Consider the following 21,422-nt stretch of genomic DNA (forward strand, 5'->3'; position numbering starts at 1 on the left):
AAGTTAAGGGGCTTACTCTGCCAGCCCTGGGATTTTACCTCATAAGCTGCTAGTTCTCAGTGCAGAAGCTTAACCTGGTAATTATCAGATGAAATGATCTACTCTAATCACTTACTCATCGAATTCATGCAACTGTCCACTCAGCCAATCATGTGACAGCAGCACAAGGCATAAAATTATGTAGGTACAGGTTATGAGCTTTGATTAATATTCACATCAAACATCAGAATAGGGAAAAATGTGATCTTAGTGACTTTGACCATGGCATGCTTTTGGTGCCCATTCCAGTTGAGATGTTTTTGAGCATTTCAGAAACTCTCCGATCTGTGATTGTTTGCCAATGACAGCTGATAAGAGAGGTCCGAAAAGATTGGTCAGGTTTGAGCTGGTGAATCTTGCATTAACTCTCTTTCTCTCCACTCTTTCTGCTCTGACTGCTCTCATCAACAAGATGTTTCCACCTGCAGACCTGGATGTTTTGTTTATTTTCCACACCATTCTGCGGAAAGACTACTGTGCGTGAAAATCCTAGGAGATCAGTACATTCCTAAATATTCAATCTACGCCAGTCACTGAGATGACATTTTCCATTTACAAGGACATCAATTATTAACTGAAGCACCTGGCCTGCATCTCCATGTTTTAACGTACTGCTGCAATATGATTGGCTAAGATAGAGAACTGCATGCATGAGCAGGGACACAGGTGTTCCTCTTAAAATGGCTAGTGAGTGTAAGGGTGTTTATGTAGTGTGTCCTTGTTCTAAGGATATTACACAAAGAGTATTAAGAATATTTAGTATACATTACACACAGAGAAAATCATATTCATTAAATGTTGCAAATCTAAACTTATTGCCAGTGATGAAGCACAAAACTGTCAAAATCAAGCTCATGGATTAATGGCAATCCCATTCCATGTACTTTTGACACATTCATTTCTTACTTAGGCACTTTGTGCTTTGTAAGAACCAGTCCTTTTAGTTGCTTTAGGTCTCACATTGGGAGAAATAATCTAACTATAACAAAACCAAAGGGCACTTTGCTACAGTACTGTACATTCATCAGCTCCTGGTCACTCATTTATTCAATCTTCTTCTTTTTTTTTGCAGGGAGTAATAAAACATCTCACATATTTGGATTCTCACTGGGTATTTTAAGTCACACTTTCTAGTCATGTTTAATAGTTAAACAATAAATAAATATGCACCGCAGTTATCTTAAAAAAAAAAAAAAATCCTTGACAGTTTAAGACACATGGGTTGGCAGACCCATGAGAACCAATTATTTGTACCAATAGTATTCTTTCTTGTTTCAAAGTCCTTTGTTCCTAAGACTTTACTTCTGTGGCATTTTCCTTATGCCAGAAACTTCTTGGATGGAGGATGGATATTACCATCCAGCATGGTAAAACGGCATTGAAAATGTCCACAACAATCCGTCAAACATATAAAGGAATACATGGTGGATTCATCACCGGTGAAAGAGCAACAAGCCTGTTGTGTTTTGGGAAAATGTTAATGGTCAGTGTTCTTTACAGCCTTGCTACCATGGAGCAATTCTATCACTTCAAGGCATGTTGTGCCCTTTTCCCCATTTAAAAGTGTTGGTATCTCTTCAACTCCCTCACTCCTTTCTCTCAGACCAGCTCCAGCCAAGTCGTCTGTTTAACAACAGCGCTCCAGTGCGACTCAGTGCGTCAACACGATGGCCGAAGGAGACGTTGTAGCCCCACCCCAGTGTTTCCCCAGTGCCTCTTCCAAAAAGCATGCCAACTTCTCACAGTCATCCTGTTCAACATCAGCACATAATTGGATTATCATGAATGAAATCGCTAATTAAACACAGCACACATGCATGTTAGTTAGGCTATTCAACCCACCTCACTAATGAATGCATGGTGGACCAGCTCACTGGCCAGATCTCTGGGATGGTCAGCTAAAAAAAAAACAACAACAACAAAAAAAAACCCATCAGATCTCTAATTAAAAGTTAGATGATGATACAATGACTGGGCAACACAATAACATGAGCTTTTGTATATCTTTGTGGGCATAACCACAGATAGGCCTGGGTGCCATATTTATCTTTTGACTGAAACTGTTAGTTTCATCTTCATTAAAAAAAAACCCTCAATAGTTTTCCATAGTCTACAGTTACTGGTAATTACAATGAGATAACATTTCTTGTATTGTATAGCATTAAATAAACCATTTTATTCACTGCCTTGCTGGTAGAAATGTTATAAATGACCTTAATATGTTATTTTTTATTACACCACCCTTCCTTAATAACCTATTCACAGACAATCTATTTATACACACAGCAACTAGTGACCATACTATGAATATATCCCAGTTTAGTATGTCTTGTGCACTAATATTAGTCAATATGTATGTATCGACGGGGAAAAAGTGAATGGTCTAAACAGAACACTCTTTTACTGAATCAAGTGAACAATATTATGCTCATGCCTTACAAAAGAAAAAATGTTTATCAGAACATAGAGGGTTATGAGATTGTTTTCCTTTTCTCGATTTAGCCAGTAAGAGAGCAAGATGTGCTTTTAGGCAGAGTATGCAAGAAGCTTGCTCCATTTATGCTGCCTTTATTATGTGGCAGTAATGTGAATAGAGCCAATAATGTGAATAGATGAAATATGGACTATTATAAATTGTTGATAAATTTGGTTGTTCTACTCATTTGTGTGTTATTCGGTTTCTCATCAAGTACATCTTCATACTTTAAGATATTTCTATACTACTGTTGTAAGTAGTAAGTTATACTATCTGACATTGCTGCAGTGCAAGCGTGAATAATGTTAAAAAATGTTTTTAAATCAAACTTGTTTAAATGATCACCTAGCCCTTGGTAGTGTGGAAAGCGGTTTAGAAATAGTTTTTTCTGAGCAGAAATGTTAGCGGAGCAGAAATTTTTAGGGTAACAGAAATGTTACCCTAAAAATGGCCTAGCGACGTCTCTGGTTATGATGAATTATTAACTAGCTCGAACCCAATGATATAAATCCGCTACCTTTCTGTTAGCTATATAGTCATATAGCCATCAGCATGACATACTTTAATTAAGAATTTTTGAATACAATCATTAGGGCACAAGAATACTTATAAGCAAGGCTGAATAAGGCTTCAAAAAAAGGTAATGTAAGTGCTTACTTGGAAGAACATCACAGCTAAGCTGGCGGTGAAGTTTGTCGTCCATCTTCAAAAACAGAGAAAGCTGAAGAGACAGACAATGCAATGTTTTCTGTATATCAAGTCAAAGTTGCCTGAATGAAAGCAGTCATAGTGGTGTGTGTTAAACTCACATGACTCCTGGTGCCTTCCTCATTTGCCTCTAAATTGCAGTGCATCTGGATAACCTGCATGAAACAGTTCAATTCATTAACCTGTTACAGTAGACCGGCAATATAGTGCATTTAAGTGAGTATTAGAGAACTGTTAACTTCTCAGAATATAAACTCTCCCTAAAAGAAACCAGATCCAGTTTACATATAGTCTTTCTACCTTCCTGGTTTCTGTCTCCTGAGGCTCTGGAGTTGGAGTCTTCACCGTCTCCATATGCTCCTGGGACAAAGAGAGGGCACGCGGAATAGGATGCGGCCGCTGGGAGGCAAAGTTCATTAGGGGGTAGATCCCATTCCTAAACAAATATCGTAAACAATATGATAAGTGGTCATTCAAACAGATTTAATAATGGGTTAAAATCAAAACCACATGTCTTTAACCAGCCCCCATCCTCTTCACACTTACTTCACATCCTCAAGGAACTTGTCCAGCTCCAGTGGTGAGACATGGGAGTACCTTTCAAATAAAAGAGAAGGCCGTGAAGGGAAAGAAGTCAAGTGTGATGAGCAGAAGCTTGGCAGAGAGACATGAGTAACATACTTTAGCTGGATTCCCGGTCGGTCGCTGTGGTTTATCTCTGCCATGATGCCATTTGGGTCTATCGCCTTGGTCTTTTCCTCTACACAGTTCTCAGGAAGCAGATCTGTTTGAAAAGAAAATCATAATCAGATAGGTCTTCATTAGTTAAACAAATATATTTGCATTAATTTATTTTTTGAAGACTTACAACTTCATGATTTTCTGTTTACTCAGAATCTTACCAGTTGGAACCCTTAGACATGTCAGATACAGACTCATGAATCAGATCAATCTTCTAGGTTTAAATGAGTTAATCTGAATTTGTTGTGCAATAATGAGCTACAGACAGGTGACAAATTAAATTAAAAAAACCTTAATGTATATAAGGTGTTATATGGTGTTTATAAGTTGTTTATTTGCAGCCAGAACATTTTCAGTGTGTCTTGGAAAAGATGCTACAAGGCTCTGGAATTTTACTGGAGGGATGAACACTATTCTTCTAAAAAAAAATAAATAATGATGGGAGTGGACAGCACTGTCTAACACTCCTCTTCAAAAGCTCCCATAAGTGTTAAACTAGACTGACCTGTGGTACATGAAGACCACTACATTTAATTTACATCACGTTCAAACCATTCAGTAATCCGACATGGCATGTAGATGGGGGCGGAGTCATCCTGGAAGAGACCACTCCCATAGAAATGTTTCATTACAGGATACAAATGATCAGGATGAATAACTTGCTACTGAATTGCAGTGACTCTAATGCCATGTTAACACACACTGCGATTTTAGTGCTGCAGTATGAAGTCTCCAGTACGAGTTCCTACTCCTGGTTGCTATAGCAATGCCATTTATCAGGGGTTGCCACAACTAGCTTTCTACATGACAACAAATCAAAAACATTCTGGAGGGGGAAATGTTGTTTACATGTAAAATTCAGCAATGCATATGCACCCTATACAAAATAAAGGAGAAGCAGTGTGTGCTCTTTGTCACAGACATGTCTTCACTCTCATTGTTAGTCTCTGCACCAAGCTGCATAAAGTTAATCTTCTCTCAACTTTGTCACTGCTAAATACACCCACATATCATCGCTGTGATTTCCTGTAGCTCATGTCACTAGAAGTCGCCTGCTCTCATTTAAATTTAATGATCTCTGCTTGCTTTATTGTGGTGACTTGGTGTATGTATGAACATAACATCAGAAGAACATGTGGATTCAAACCCTGGCAGCAAAATGTCTTTTGCAACACAACAGAGCCGCTAGGATTTCCTTTCATTTGTCATCTGTCTGTATATATACATCTGTCTATATGTCTATATATATATATATATATATATATATATATATATAGAGAGAGAGAGAGAGAGAGAGAGAGAGATCGTGTGTGTGTAGCTTTAATACTATTGGTATTAAAGAGAGATCGTGTGTGTGTAGCTTTAATACTATTGGTATTAAAGAGAGATCGTGTGTGTGTAGCTTTAATACTATTGGTATTCGTAAACTTCCTTACAGTTCCAACAGAAACATATACTGTCTCACTAGACAGCAGTGTTAAAGGTTTGGTGATGAAATAATGAGCTAAAATCTTAGTAAGCATTCATATAATGTTCAGTATTCATCATGTAATTAGTAAAGGACATTACATTTACAATATTTGTCTTTACCACTCCCTGAAATTAATTCCCATAACCCTATTCGGAAAGCGAGTTAATTATAATGAAATCCAGGGCTTTTACATGACGTTAACAGCAATGAGAAAATGGACTTGTGCGTGACAAGAAGAAACTCTCCCACTGTTCAACATGAAGCATTCTTACAGTGGTGTGTTCACTTACACTGGTTGCTGATGAAGCAGTGGGCAGCGAGCAGCTTCAAGGAGTGGACTTCAAATAGTACTCTGTGGAACAGCAGGTCATGAGCTGTCGGCCTCATCTTGGCCTCTGTGCGCACACATGACTGCGTAAACTCCTGAGTAAACATTCAAGTGAAATGGTTTCAATCATTACTTATGTAATTTATCATCATCATCATCATCATCATCATCATCAGACAAATAAGCATAAGGTTATAAATTCCAAAAAATATATTTATGAATGCTTTTTTTTTTTTTTAAATGACTTCTATTGTTTTCAGCTTATACCACCCTGCCTTTTGACACTGTTACAAAAACATACATTTTTGCAGGAATCGAAATGTTTTTTCCCCATATTAAAACAGAAGTATTGATGGGGTCAAGTCTGCAGAGAAAGTTTACTGATTTTACACTACACTATCCTGCAATTTTTAGCACCGTCTCTACAGAAAAACATGTCCAATTGTAGGCACAAACTATCCATGATACTGACAGAAACTATTTGCTTTCATAACCTCTAGACTGGACTCTTAGTGTTTGGCCAGCTGGCTGTCTTGTTGTTGCTTTGAGAAAAACCTCTGCTAATTCGGAATGCATATTATCCCAAGCCTTCTATACTGGCTGCATGTTGGGCTTCACATCCTGTTTATGATCTTAAAGCTTTCTGTTAAATCTTTAAGCTATGAGATATCATCCTAGTCTCTTGAGGGAGCTTTTAGAGGCAAGTCTATTGGTCTGTTTTGTTATTTAATAAAATTTTGTTTTTAATAAATTAATAAATTAATAAATTATCCCTAATCTCTGAACTAGTGTTCCAGAAAATGTGAATTCAATATAACATCTAAATAAAGCTGTGCTTATTTTGTACTTTATTTTATTACACATTTTTTATTATTAATTATATGTTTATCAAGGTTTTACAGCCAGGTTACATGATTGTGTTGTTCTGTCCGATTTCTAAGAGTAGTTTCTTGTATTACATTTCCTGTAGTACATGCACAATCTGCCTTATAAGAAAATCATGAGTATGTTGTTTTACCCTCATGAGAGGGTCCTCCAGTGACTGCCCAGCATGTGCTATGGCCTCTTTGGAAACAGCAGTGTCACCATTTGCCTGAATCTCCAAAACTGCCATCTTGAGTGGAGTGAGAAAAACAGAACATCATCAGCCATTATACTCAAGCAACATGGTTTTCTTGATTCAAGTCAATTTGAGCTGTTTTACCTCCAAAGCACAGATACCAAAAGAATATATATCAATAGAGTAGTCGTCCTCAGCAACTGCAAGGGAAAAAGGGAGAAATTAAATATTGGAATGTTTAAGTACATTTGGGTCGAACTATAGAGATAAATGCAGACAGAACAAGAGAGAGAGAGAAAGAGAGCTAGAGATCTAGATGGACACTTACGGCCATACTCTGGAGCAAAGTAGTGCTGATTGCGCGTCTCGTCTCGGTGCTGGTGCACGTTCCCATGGATGGCCTCTGGGAATACTGGGAAAAGCACACAAACAGACAGCCTGCTCAAACACAAGACATGATGAATGCTTGTGCGTGTATATAAAGACAGAACGTCCATGTAAACTGCCGCTGGTAATCATCTGTGAGGATTATGGAGTACTAGGCCACTAGGTATGACAATGATGACTATTTACAATACTCACCTCATATTTACAGCAATTAAAGTAAAATCACAGGGTATACAAATGAATCAAAATACTGAGGTAGAAATTACAGCATAATGCAATGCATGTGTGTATATTGTATATGTACAATTATTATTATTTGCACATTGTGGATGATTTTGTTAGAATTGTGCATTTTTGTGATTTTATGGCAGGAATAATGTCACAGTTTTGTATTTTTTTCAATAGCATATTTTGATCTTGTACAACAGGAAGAAACTCGTACAATTCAGAATTCATTTCATACAATGTACAAGATTTTTTAAAGAGTAGCCAATGGGTAGAATTACTGTAAGACAAGGAGAAAGCCTTGGGCAGATGACCCTGGACAGAATATTCTAACCCTGGATGAATATTCCATACATATACTGCTGTTCATTATCCTAGAAACACCTGCAAATATACAATCAGCCAATCATGTGGCAGCAGTGCAAAGCAGAAAATAATGCAGATACAGATCTAGAGTGGATCTTCATAGATCGTCAGTTAATGTACACAGAGCACATCTGCATTAAGGTGTACTTAAGGTGTTTCTAGGTGTTTCTCTAAATAGGTTAATTTTGCACCACTATAATCAGTCCCCCAGAGTTTTTTTTTATGATTGTTGTGGCCAAAAATGCTTGATCTTGTGCTGCTTAATACTAAATTTGCATCACATGACACATCTTGGCCCAAATCTGAAAAAAGTGCTACAATTTGGAAAAACTCATTTGAATATTAGAGATTGGTTGCACATTTATATTTGCTAACACAATCAGCATTTAAACAAATCATTCAATTATCTTAACTAAATTCACTCTCCTATCTGCATGGTTTTATTTTCCACTCGTACTGTATTCTCCTTGTTTCTCGCTGTCAGTGTTTTCTTGAAGTTTCAGTTATCGAGAGGAATTAGCGCATGCAAAACACCTCATTCCCATAGTGTTTCCTCCCACTCCTTTTCCCATGATGTCATTCACAGATCTTTATTAGGCAACTGCAACACATTCACTAACTGCACATGTAAATGAACAGACTGCTTATTATTATGAGTTCAGGGCCATAGTAGGTGTAAAGAAAAACAGCAAGAAAAAAAGAGGACTTACCATTGACGAACAGCCTGTGCCACACTGCAGAGGAAGCCAGAAACAAACAGTAAAAACTACAGACAGTGAATTCTGTTTCAAAACTCCAGAGCGAAGAGACGCAACTGCACCTGAGCCGATCTTTATGAGGCCATTGTGCTGGATGAAGATGGTGTCGCATGTCAGGTTTCCGTGGATAATGGGTGGATCACATGAGTGCAGGTAACTGGTGGGAAAGAACAATGTGAATTGAGTAAAAGTGAAGATTACTGGAACATTCTCATAGCTGTGATCGATCTTAGGGTGCTTTCGCATATGCAGTCCAAAATGTAGTCCACTGAGCCGCAAGACACAAACATAGGACATAGCTGTAGCACTACATTATTTATAAGGTCAATTATTTAGCCCTGGCTCTGTGTTCTCCATATTCCAATTGTTTTTTTGCGATTTCTATGTGCACTTGGTTTAGCTATATTTCTAACCAGTAAATGATTTTCATTACTTTTTTTTTGACATCTGTCTCCATGTTAAGTGTAAGTCCAAACCAAACCAAACCAAATAGATTCAGGTTATACAGACGAGGGGTAGAATACTGTAAGAAAAAGAGAAAGGGACAGGAGCACAGGCTATTCGAACCCTGGATGAATATTTCATACATACACTATATTGCCAAAAGTATTCGCTCACCCATCCAAATAATCAGAATCAGGTGTTCCAATCACTTCCATGGCCACAGGTGTATAAAATCAAGCACCTAGGCATGCAGACTGTTTTTACAAACATTTGTGAAAGAATGGGTCGCTCTCAGGAGCTCAGTGAATTCCAGCGTGGAACTGTGATAGGATGCCACCTGTGCAACAAATCCAGTCGTGAAATTTCCTCGCTCCTAAATATTCCACAGTCAACTGTCAGCTGTATTATAAGAACGTGGAAGTGTTTGGGAACGACAGCAACTCAGCCACGAAGTGGTAGGCCACGTAAACTGACGGAGTGGGGTCAGCGGATGCTGAGGTGTATAGTGCGAAGAGGTCGCCAACTTTCTGCAGAGTCAATCGTTACAGACCTCCAAACTTCATGTGGCCTTCAGATTAGCTCAAGAACAGTGCGCAGAGAGCTTCATGGAATGGGTTTCCATGGCCGAGCAGCTGCATCCAAGCCATACATCACCAAGTGCAATGCAAAGCGTCGGATGCAGTGGTGTAAAGCACGCCGCCACTGGACTCTAGAGCAGTGGAGACGCGTTCTCTGGAGTGACGAATTGCGCTTCTCCATCTGGCAATCTGATGGACGAGTCTGGGTTTGGTGGTTGCCAGGAGAGCGGTACTTGTCTGACTGCATTATGCCAAGTGTAAAGTTTGGTGGAGGGGGGATTATGGTGTGGGGTTGTTTTTCAGGAGCTGGGCTTGGCCCCTTAGTTCCAGTGAAAGGAACTCTGAATGCTTCAGCATACCAAGACATTTTGGACAATTCCATGCTCCCAACTTTGTGGGAACAGTTTGGAGCTGGCCCCTTCCTCTTCCAACATGACTGTGCACCAGTGCACAAAGCAAGGTCCATAAAGACATGGATGACCGAGTCTGGTGTGGAGGAACTTGACTGGCCTGCACAGAGTCCTGACCTCAACCCCATAGAACACCTTTGGGATGAATTAGAGCGGAGACTGAGAGCCAGGCCTTCTCGTCCAACATCAGTGTGTGACCTCACAAATGCGCTTCTGGAAGAATGGTCAAAAATTCCCATAAACACACTCCTAAACCTTGTGGACAGCCTTCCCAGAAGAGTTGAAGCTGTTATAGCTGCAAAGGGTGGACCGACGTCATATTGAACCCTATGGATTAGGAATGGGATGTCACTTAAGTTCATATGCGAGTCAAGGCAGGTGAGTGAATACTTTTGGCAATATAGTGTATATTGCTGTCCATTATACTAGAAACACCTACATAATTATGCAGTTATACAATCCAATATGCCGATCATGTGGCAGCAGTGCAAAGCAGATACAGATCTGAAGTGGATCTTCATAGATCTTTGGTTAATGTACATAGAGCACATCTGCGTTAATGGATATATAATTTAGGATGTTTCTACCAAATGAGGAAAATAGTGGCTGCTAGTTCGAGGATTCATCCTGAGTTAAATCATGCACACTGCCCATTAAAGGTCATGATGTACAATGACTTTGAAGGTTGTGCAAAACATGCAGCTTTTTGTTTAAAATGCTGCCTAGAGAGTCTTCAAAAGACATGGCTCTGGAGATAGCTGCATTCTGCTTGTGTTGAATAGTGCCATCTCCTAAAAATGTGACGTTATAAGCCAAAAACCTTATATATTACAAAAATGTAACAGTGGGCTATATTTTATGCTTCAGTGCCCATCAGTGCAGGTTGATAAATATAACAACCAACAGATAACAAGGCAGCAGATGATTTCAATCCCCCCACTACAGAAACTGAATATCTAAGATAAACAAAATCTTAAAATGCATTAAGCATTATTTTGTATATAGTGCATTTTCTCACTAGGTTTCCTTCCTCCCCATTTCCTCTGATGAAACATCTTCTCGTATTCACAGGATCTATTTTTTGTTAACTGTAAAATGTTATTCAGTGCTGCGATACAGATTTCACCAAATTCGAAATGGTTGAATTTTCTGATTAATAAATGAATTCATTACAATTAAAATCTGAAGGAATATAAATGGATTTGTTTCAGTGTCTCCTCCTAACAGTAATCGGACTTGTCTTACCTGAGGGCAGACAAGATCTGTGTGCACCAGCGTTTCCATGCCTACAGTAAAAAACACACACACACACACACACACACACACACACACACACACACACACACACACACACACAAACACAAAGAGAATGAGAAACACACACACACACACAGTGAAAAAGGGACATGGTGCAGACAGGGTGTGTGGATGCAAAAGTGTGGTTCCTCCTTCACCACAGGGTGGTGGTGTACCACTTGCAAAATTCTGTATATGAGGAGGAACTCTTATTTTTTAAAAAAATGAAAAAGTCCTACCTTAACATTCATCGTCTTGTGATTTTTCTTAGTTTTCTTCAAAAACTGTTTAAGACTTCCAGAGGACATGTATTCTGTGATAAAAATCACCTGTGATACAGAGACAATCATGTTAAAAAGCAGTTTATCTTTAAGGTCTAATTAATATAGGAGTATAGTTAATAAAAAAACACTTAGCCGTCTAATCCACATGCTGGCTATTATAAATGTGTAAGACATACTATAATTATAATCTAATTAAAAAAAAATCTATCCATTTTTAGCTATCAAATCTATGACAACTCTTTGATAAATAATGAACTAAATACAAGAAATGTAAAAACCATCCAGAAAAATTCTGCATTTACATATCAGACATAAAAAAAAAACGACTTGCATCGTTCATTGCAATTATACAATCAAAAATATTAAAAGCCTATTGATAAAAGAAATGCAATGTCAGTGAAATATCCCACCCTGGCTCGGTTCTCCCTCATGTCCAGCCAGTATTTATGAAACTTAACGATGTTGGGGTGCTCCACCTGCATGAGGTTCTCGAACATTTCCCTGATTCGGTCCTAAAACACACACACACACACACACACACACACACACACACACACACACACACACACACACACAAACACAAATCAGTACACAGTACATCTATGTCATTAGACAGAACACCTTGACCAGAACACACTGCCATCAATTTTCATGCCATCCTGTGTGCTGATCATGACACGGCCTGCACTGTGGAGCAGATCCTACTTTAGTTAACTAAAGTACATTTTTACACTTGAACCCTGGGTCGTTTTACACCCTGGGAAAAGAGAATCCTGGGTTATCGTGTTTCACATTTCATACTGCTCATACTTTACCCGTGGATAACGATTAATCCTTGCTATTCATAATCTGGCATTTGACATGTACATTCCTAAACCCTGGCTTAACCTTCTTATTTACATATTTGTGTTGTTAACAACTATGATTGGATAAATACAGCATGAGACCGCTTTAAATAATGGCTTTTCTTGCAATTTCACATCAAATTAACCTCGACACTTGGCTGATTTTGAAGAAACTGGGTTTAAAATAGAAAACAAGGTCATTATCTTTCACAGATCTGTTTTTGCCTTTTTAAATTAGTCATGTAGCTGACCGAGTGTTTGTCGATATCCTGCTTCTGCTAATTATTCAGTCAGTTTCTTAAATATTTCTGTTTCTATTCTACTTTCCTGACATTAATCATTTCCTAAAAAAGAATAATCTCCAGCTGATGTATTTTCCATCACTATTTGACTTTTTTACCCCACTCAACCGCTTCAACTACTGTTTACTGTTTGAAAAGCCGGTCTAACCCTTGTACTAAATTACTAAGTTCCTCTACCCGGGGTTAAAAGCAGGGTTTAGTATGATGATAACCCGGGGTTAAGTGCAGTGTAAAAGCCTATTAAAAATCCAGTCTAAGGATCTGATGGTATCCCAGTTTTACTCTAGTCTTTGAGTAAACAGCATCTCCTCACAGAAAGTCTAAAACCAGTTACAGAAGATATTAATTATATATTTGTATATAATATATTTATTTTAGAATATATATATTTATATATAATATTGTGTACTATCGTGCTTTACACCACAGCGTTGCGGAATTCTCAAATCTGATTGGTCAGATGGTGTTGATTTGTTTTGCAGTGTTATATTATTGCTCTCGTTCTAATATGTTATTATTTCAGTAGTTCTTGTTCAGGGACGTGTGTAGCCGTTGATATGGTGATGTTTTGTGTGAGGAGATGTTTATTTAGCATTTCTGTAATCCTCCTAACATTTCGGAGACGGAAAAACATCTCCCGGCCAGCAGGCTTTGTGGTTTCTTGGTAAAATGAAAAGATTTTATCATATAGTTTATAGAGTATAAAAGAGAGGCTTGAAAGAAAATGACAGTTTCTAGTTGTTAGAATGTAAGCAGAACAGGAACTGACTTGTATCATGAATATTCCACAATCTTTCGGAATCAAATATAACACTGATAGTAATTGCACTCTGCTGTGGTATAAGAGGGGAAAAAACATTTCTGGAAATGCGATTATAGAGAATAATCAAATCAGAATTAGCTAACTGAAGCTCTGTGTTGTTTAGGGTTATATCAAACCTACAACAGCACCTCCTGCTGTGATTTATTCCTTTCTTAATGCCATTATCGCAGGTTAATCCCTCTGGAACAGATGGGAAGAATCTGTTTAAGATGTGAAGATGCTTCTAGTCACGTGTACTGCATGATACAATTAAGTAAATAGTGTTATACCGGACAGTGTGCATGTATACAAATGCTGAGCAGACAGAGTTGACCTCAATGTTTGGTTCAAAATGCCAAGAGGAAAGGATTTACTGTAAATGACATTGAAAGAAGGATCATTATTGAGGCAAGATTGGCAGAAGCTTCAGGCACAAAGACTGCTGGACTGGCTCTGTTTTAATAGGAACAGAGACTAAAGTGACATTTAGAGTTCTGGGAAAGGCATACATTCAGTAAATAAGGTTGGAAATTGGGACTGCACACTGAATGAACTGATGCTTTAGTGTGATGGTTTTTTTAGGTGACTGAAGGGCTTTTCAGACTTCAGTATAGTTAACCCTGAGTCATTCACATTACACGCTGCTCATACTTTACCCGGTGTGAACAATTAATCCTGGGTTTTCATAATCTAACACTTCACACTGTACATTCTTAACCCTGGCTTAACCTTTGGATTTGTATATTTGCAGTGTTAACAATCATGACTGAATAAATACAGTGTGTGACCGCTTTAAATAACTGTCTCACGCTTTTTCACGTCAGTGAGAAAAAATGCCACCATGTGAACCCTCCTTGGTTGTTTCATGTTAAATTAAAGATGCACAAATGCCACACAGTTTGTCCTGAAAACACAACTAAAACTGTCTCCTCTTTCACCAACAGATCCGTTTTCTGTCACCATTTGAGGTTTAAAAAAGAAAAACATTTTCCCTGAAATGCTGCAACTACTGTTTACACAACTCGTGGGGTTTCTGTGACTGTACAGCGGACGTGATATGAGGCACATGCCTTTTCATTTCTGATGGGTATGTAACATTCTAACATCACACCAAAAGCATTTGCTAACCCTGCTTCAGAGCAGTATTTCATAACTCTGAATTACTAATGTGAAATGTTCCTCCACCCGGAGGGTAAAAAAAAGGGTTTAGAAAGAAGTTAACATGGGGTGTTAAGCTCAGAGTGAAAAGCCCTTGAGGCTGTCAATGCAAGAATGGTGGCATTAACCATTCTCACCCCTCTGTACCATGATGATGGTACTGATGATGTGATTGACTGCTTCATCACTTCTATTTACATATCTCATGACAACTAGGATTTGCTCCAACCTTCATGCACCTTACGGGTATGACATGTATCAGGGAGATGAGTGACTGGTTTTACCTCATGCGCCTTGAAGACCTTCTTGTCAGAGAACTGCACCTCATTCCACACCACCTCCACTCCTTCTTCTGTGTCCATGGCCAAGGAAGCACTCTCGATGCCAGGGACGTTCCCCTGACTGAGCTGAAAAGAAAAGACAGGCTTTGAGTTCACATTATGCTCTGATGGAAGATAAATTCCACAACTGACCTTTGCGCTATTTATAAGATATCTCCCTTTATCCTTTATAGAACATTTTTCTGTTTTTAGCATATATCAATTTCTTTGCATTAGTTTAAACATTTACTATTTTATATCTCACACATCTGTCGAATTAGAAGTGATTTTTTTCCTATAACATGCAATGATTAACACAGTGAACCTTTCTCTGGGTTTTTTTTCCAGTATCATCTTGAAATCTTTCCAGTATCATTTCTTCCATCACTGGAAAGTCTTCATGATATCAGACTTTGTACTTTTTGGTTTCCCTGAAATATGACAAGTTGCTTTTTTTTTTTGGTTTTATTAACTGAAAGGAATAAGAGATGCTTAGGGAGATAGCTGACTATAATGCCTATGCTAATGGACATTCAACCATTAATTATAAATATAAACAAATAAAATTTGTTTCAATCAAGTCAGTTAAAATGTCAACATGTTCCAAAAACAATGAACCCTTTTCCCCAGAGGCCAAAAAAATGAAACTTGTTTTGGTTGTGCCTGTGATCAAGATTGTATTTCTATGTCATGTCATGACACTACATAGTGAAAGTTTATGGCTCATATCAAAGTAGACACTCAAAGCTTTAAAAATTTGTAGTTTGTCTTAAGTATTTCTGTTTTTGCTTACTACTAGGGGCAATATATTCACAGAAAAGTAAACATCTAAAATCTGAAGGTGTTATCTTGAACCACTAAATTTCTGTGTAAGGTTAACCCAACAGAGATAAAGACACCTCACTTTGAAAGCAAACAGTGTCCTGACTCATTTTATATCAGACTCACAGCAATAAAAAAAATTCATTTGTTTATACTGATTAAAAATGTCTGATTTCCATTGAAAGAAAGTCGCAGACTTGAACACCAGAGTATGGGTTAAATATACAAATTATCCTGCAATTACATGTTACAGAGGCTCTATTAAGTCTTGTTTAAGGAAAAAAAACGATTCTGTGCTAAACTGATTCCTCATACTTTTTCTGAAACATAAAATAGGCTGTAGCCTCTAAACATAAAGTCATCCTATTACCCATTAATAGGACACCATTTATCATCTCTGCTCGGCTTCCTTTCTCCTTTTCTCTATTTCTCTGTCTGCACAAATAAATTTAACCTGAAACAGTCAAACAAACACATTTTCAACTTTTCCCAGGCCCATTTCCTTCTACTTAGAATATAAAACACACTACAAATTGTTCGAAAACCACAGAAAACAAGTTGTTTTCCTCTCCCTCATATAAATAAATGTGTCCTGCTCTTTTTTGCAGAAAGTCGTATGAACCGCTCCTGCTGCGAAACATCTGTTCATTCAACGAACTGCTTTCTCAATAATCCATTCTGTTTCCATTGTTTTACTTTGTGTATGTGGAAGTCTCAGCCTGGCATGGAATGTTTGTAGAGTGACTACATGCACAAATTCGATAATAAGAGTAAACATTCGGTGAGGTCAAGCAACCGATTAAAACCCAGCCTTGTAAATAGAGAAAGAACCCATTGTGGGTGATGGGCACTTTTGGCTGAGTGTCTTGAGAAAACACAAGGCATTCCTAGAAATGTGTGTTTTCACAGCGTTTCCAGTACCTGAATCGTTTAGGCGGCCGGTGGATGTATAATTAGTCTATGCTTAACCTGGGGATCTTTAAATAAACGCACAAACTGTTTGCTAATAGCGGTGGTGGGTGCCCACAGGCCGGCGTGAGTCATGAGCAGAGGCTCGTCTTCTGGTTCCAATTGTAAAGATGCTTTAAATTCCCTGCAGTTAATCATGACCTTAATATACCAAGGTTGAATCCTGGTTAAGAATGAATAGGATCTCACACACTCACTTGGACCTCCTACATGCAGAGTAGGGTGATTTTACTACCTGTTACCATTAGATCCGTTTTGCTCCATATTGTCAGATGCTTTTAACTAAAGTGACTCACATACACTGTGCAGTCATGGGAATTAAACTTACAACGTTCTGGTCTGAGCCAGCATTACAATGCTCGTATGCGAGTCACACAGGCTAGAGAATAATTTATATTTTATTGTCGCAAATACAAATAAAGTACAAAGAAATTCTATTACCTATCTGGTGTTCGAGTGAAGACACAGACATGATACAGTAGCCCTGGGGCAGAGTGGATTAAAGAGCCCATTACTGGCAGTCTGGCACAAGCAAGAATTGAACGCACAACCTTCTGATCATCAACCTAGAAGCTTTAACCACTGGGTCACTACTTAAATCATTTCCGCCCCGAGTGATCCGTGTCTCCATGACCTCCTTTCACAGCATCAAGGCTAAAGTTGTTTGTGCAACTCCTGGAATCTGTGATGAATGATCCAATCTGCCTGTTTGTGAAGACAATGTGTTTGACTTTGCATGAAGGAAATTTAAGACCCAGCTAAAAAACAGATCCAAACTCCAAAGGTCTAATAACTGGGAACAGTATTCTCATAAATCCAGCAGGTACCTAAGCTTTTATTTATTTATTTTTTGTACTGGGCTCTCGTAAATCCAACTACTATGAACCTATGCCACTGCTTCCTAAATGAAAACAAATAGTACTTTTATATCCTGCCTTGACATGCTCTCTTAGTGTAGTATCCCAAATTACCTTGAATGGTTACACCCTGTTATTAATTCTACACAGTTCCCCAGTTACAGTTACAGTAACCATAACTGTTTTACAGACATTATGGATATGGATGTGTACGTGTTGAGTGCAGGTCATTGCATGTCTCCATGCTTTCTGTGAATCAGAGTTTGTCATACTTCTGGAAAATATCAGCTTCAGCACAAGTCTTAAGGCACAACTTCCTTAAATCTGCAGTGACACTACATCCTCACCCTGTAGTCACAACACTGCTGTCGGTCTTCACTTCAGTCTCCAATCAATTATCAGATATCCCTTCTATTCAGGCATGAACACCTGAAGACCTCTGGTTTAAGGCATCTTTTATGCTAGTTGTCTACTACCATAAAGACTTATTTAGTATTCAAAACACATTATTATTAAAATGTGTTAAAATTATTAAGTGACTTTTGTTTAGCTGGTTCATTTGGTTTATTCCAAAATTCTTCTCCAAGCAGCATGGATGGATATGTGTCTCCTCTTTTTACTCCCAAGACCCATCCAGATTTTTCTTTAACAATACCTTTCAGAATTGTTTACTGTAGTTAATAATTTGTAGCATGTACTAATGCATGATAGTTACTGAGTAGCGATTTTAATGGGTTAAAGGAGCATCTGTTAGAGTATGCCTTTAAGGTCACAGGAATCAGAGCTGTGTTAATATTTCCTCAGAATTTCTTACTATTTTGCAGACTCAACAGATTCTGATGTCCTTATGTTTCTCTAGATCTGGGTGATATAGTGATATATAGTGTGTCGGATGTATGTGTATGATGCTGAAATTTTTCACTCACTATATACGGCCATACGTCTGTGGACAGCTGAGCATCAAACCTATATGTGCTTGCTGAACTTCCCCTCTTCCAGATTGGTTCTCTTTTTGCATTCATAATAAGCTCCACCTTTGTAAAACTTTCCACTAGATTTTGGAGGCACCAGTGAGGAGGTCTGGGGTGCAGTCGGTGTTCCAGTTCATCCCAAAGGTGTTCAGTGGATTTGAGGTCAGAGGTCTGTGCAGGACACTCAAGTTCTTCCAGTCCATTCCTGGAAACCATGTCTTCATAGAGCTCATGTTATGTACAGGAACATTGTCATGCTGAAGCATGTTTGGGCCTCTTAGAAACAATTGTGTGCTCCCAAGTCTGGGGACAAGGCACAAATCAGTGTGATAATCAAGTGTCCATATACTTTTAGATCTGATGTGGAGGACACGCTCCATATTCACACAGTGATAATTCTGTTCTAGTCTTAGGCCAAGATTTACTGGGATAATTTCTTATAAAGTATGACAATGAATAATCTTAATAGTCTGCAAAAATGGCAGTCTAAAAGCAGCTTAACACCCGATTCAATTATACTGTCCTTTAGGCTGTGGTCACTACTGCTTTTACTTTCATGTTCAGCTTCCTACAAAAACTTAAAGAACACACGTCGCAACTTGGAAAGAGATGTCTGTCTTCATAACAGAGCGGCTTCCCAGGTGTCACCCGAAACACAAAGCCGTGCTTCTAGTTGACAGACAAAACACGCTCTCTTCAAACGCACAATGACACAAGCTTTTCCACCTCAACTTCAGAACAATGCAGGTTGTGTAAGCTCTCAAGCAAGCCAGAGGGATTGGGAGACCAGCTCCACAATCTGAAAACAAATAACCCTTGTTAGCAAGCGTGGCAGCGTCATTTAAGCCTGGCAGAGTGGCGCGGTTTTAGTCCGGATGAGGTGCCCGGGTGCTTGTGGCAGGCACAATAAGCCTGAAAGCAGTGCCAGCAGCCAACTCCCGCTTCCTGAAAATAAGCAGGATTGCTGAAGCGAAGTTGGAAGAAATGTGGAAAGCAGTCTGCCCATCACTTTACTGCTTTTTGACGGCTTTAAACAGGAAATGAGGCACCGGTGATGCACAGTAGGCATGATTGTATTAAGCTATCCATTTCTGGGCTGAAGGCTCGGTCTTACTCAGCTTCTTGTCTGTATATGAAGCCTCATTACTGTTACTATACAATGCAAAGGGTTGAGTAACAAGACTGCACTCTAGACCTATGTGAAATATCTCAGCCTTGCAGGGATTCGCTCACTTGGCAGGAAGCGCTCTTCATTCTGAGGCGCATCAAGCTTACAGCATCATTTCACAGAGCAAAACAAATCAGCATACAGAGCACGGTGTTATCCTGTCAGCTGACTGACAGCATTAGATGAGGACAGGAACAGCTTCAGGTTTGCATAAATTTCAATATTCCGGTGACTGTGGATGAACTCGCGTGTGTCCGTGTAAGCAGGCTAATGGACTTTGATGGACAAATAACCTCAAGAGCTCCATTACATTTCTTTAATTCAAGAAGACTTTTTACACTTAAAATTTTTTGAGGTAATTTGAGCTCCAAGGTCAGTACAATTTTGTCACATGACACACCTTTAACCTATAAGCTTCTTAAATGTACTTGCCATGCAGTCAAAACATACAGTTCTTCACAGCTTAATAAAAAAAAAACAAAAAAACAAACAAAAAAAAAAAACATGAATAAATGGATGAAACTAGTGTGCACTTGTGCAATCGATGCATGTTTTGGAAGGAATTTTTCTGAAACCTGCAATTACAAGCCAACCCCCCCGCACCCCCCCCCCCAAACACACACACACACAACCAAGCCCAGAACCAGTCCTGAGTACAGATTTCAATATTCAGACTAAATAGGAAAATGTATCTTATCTAGCTGGTGTTGCTTTAAGTCATTGTGTAATTGTAGATATTTGTATTAGGGCCTGTATATCATCTAGAAAGCCATCTATGAAATAGCAAATTGACTAAATTCAATTAATTAAAAAGCTTTAATTACACACCACATTTAAAACCCTGGTCATGCCATAAACCAGATTGTGGAACACGGGCAAGAATATGCAGTAAATTTATGGATTGTTGCTCCATGTGTATGGTTGCTGTATATTTCCGTGTTCAAACTTACCGCATTAAGAACAAAATGGCTAACAGTCGAGCAATGGCTAATGGTTATAGAGTGAGAGCTGGTGATTTATACTGACAGAATGACCGCTGGCGAAGCAAAGCCGCGTTTACTTTTAGACAAACACGAAGTGAAGCAATATGCCGAGTGCCAATGGTAGAGCGAGACACTGGCCTGCTTGTTCTTTCCTCTGAAAGTTTTTATTTGTGTTATATCAGAAAGACAGCTAATTTATGGTCAAATGGGAAGTCAGACACCCAAGTTCAGGAAAACTAACAAGCAACAAAAAGTCATGTGACAGTTAAGTGAACACAGAATTGTGTTAACGTAATAAGGTAATATGTTAATGTAATAAGGTACATGGATTTATATGGCTGTGCATTAGATGAGTTTGTAGTATGTCGCTCCGTACAGCAATGTTTATTTCCGTGATTGTTATAGCAGTGAAGTGGAGCAGAATATTACTGAACAATGTTCGAGGATTGTCTCAGATCTCATTCATCTGTCACTGATATATTGTGCAACTGATTGATGGCATTCGGCAGAACAAGATATACCACATTCAGAGTGGTTACCACTACCAACATATCAGCATGTTGGGTGAAAAAAAAAGAACAGTATTTTATTCCACAAGCACTTACAGCCCTCAGACCCCTCAATAAAAGGTGTGTGTGTGTGTGTGTGAGAGAG

General features: G+C 38.6%; 1 protein-coding gene across 1 annotated transcript in view; it reads right to left on the bottom strand.

Moving 5' to 3' along the window:
- Positions 1-1,068: 1,068 nt before the first annotated feature.
- The window catches only part of nrbp2a (nuclear receptor binding protein 2a), a 41,918-nt gene continuing 21,564 nt past the window's right edge, over positions 1,069-21,422 (bottom strand). The window contains exons 2-18 of the mRNA XM_058395443.1: positions 14,963-15,085; positions 11,982-12,083; positions 11,527-11,616; positions 11,237-11,277; positions 8,622-8,716; positions 8,512-8,535; positions 7,152-7,235; positions 6,968-7,023; positions 6,782-6,877; positions 5,726-5,858; positions 3,905-4,007; positions 3,770-3,820; positions 3,524-3,659; positions 3,325-3,378; positions 3,173-3,236; positions 1,882-1,937; positions 1,069-1,789 (exon numbers count right to left, since the gene is read on the bottom strand). Of these exons, the coding sequence (XP_058251426.1) occupies positions 1,691-1,789; positions 1,882-1,937; positions 3,173-3,236; positions 3,325-3,378; positions 3,524-3,659; positions 3,770-3,820; positions 3,905-4,007; positions 5,726-5,858; positions 6,782-6,877; positions 6,968-7,023; positions 7,152-7,235; positions 8,512-8,535; positions 8,622-8,716; positions 11,237-11,277; positions 11,527-11,616; positions 11,982-12,083; positions 14,963-15,085 (1,407 nt within the window). The 3' untranslated portion in view covers positions 1,069-1,690. The remainder of the gene's footprint in view (positions 1,790-1,881; positions 1,938-3,172; positions 3,237-3,324; positions 3,379-3,523; positions 3,660-3,769; positions 3,821-3,904; positions 4,008-5,725; positions 5,859-6,781; positions 6,878-6,967; positions 7,024-7,151; positions 7,236-8,511; positions 8,536-8,621; positions 8,717-11,236; positions 11,278-11,526; positions 11,617-11,981; positions 12,084-14,962; positions 15,086-21,422) is intronic.

The sequence above is a fragment of the Hemibagrus wyckioides genome, linkage group LG07 (assembly GCF_019097595.1).
Source record: "Hemibagrus wyckioides isolate EC202008001 linkage group LG07, SWU_Hwy_1.0, whole genome shotgun sequence".
Taxonomy (NCBI): Eukaryota; Metazoa; Chordata; class Actinopteri; order Siluriformes; family Bagridae; genus Hemibagrus; species Hemibagrus wyckioides.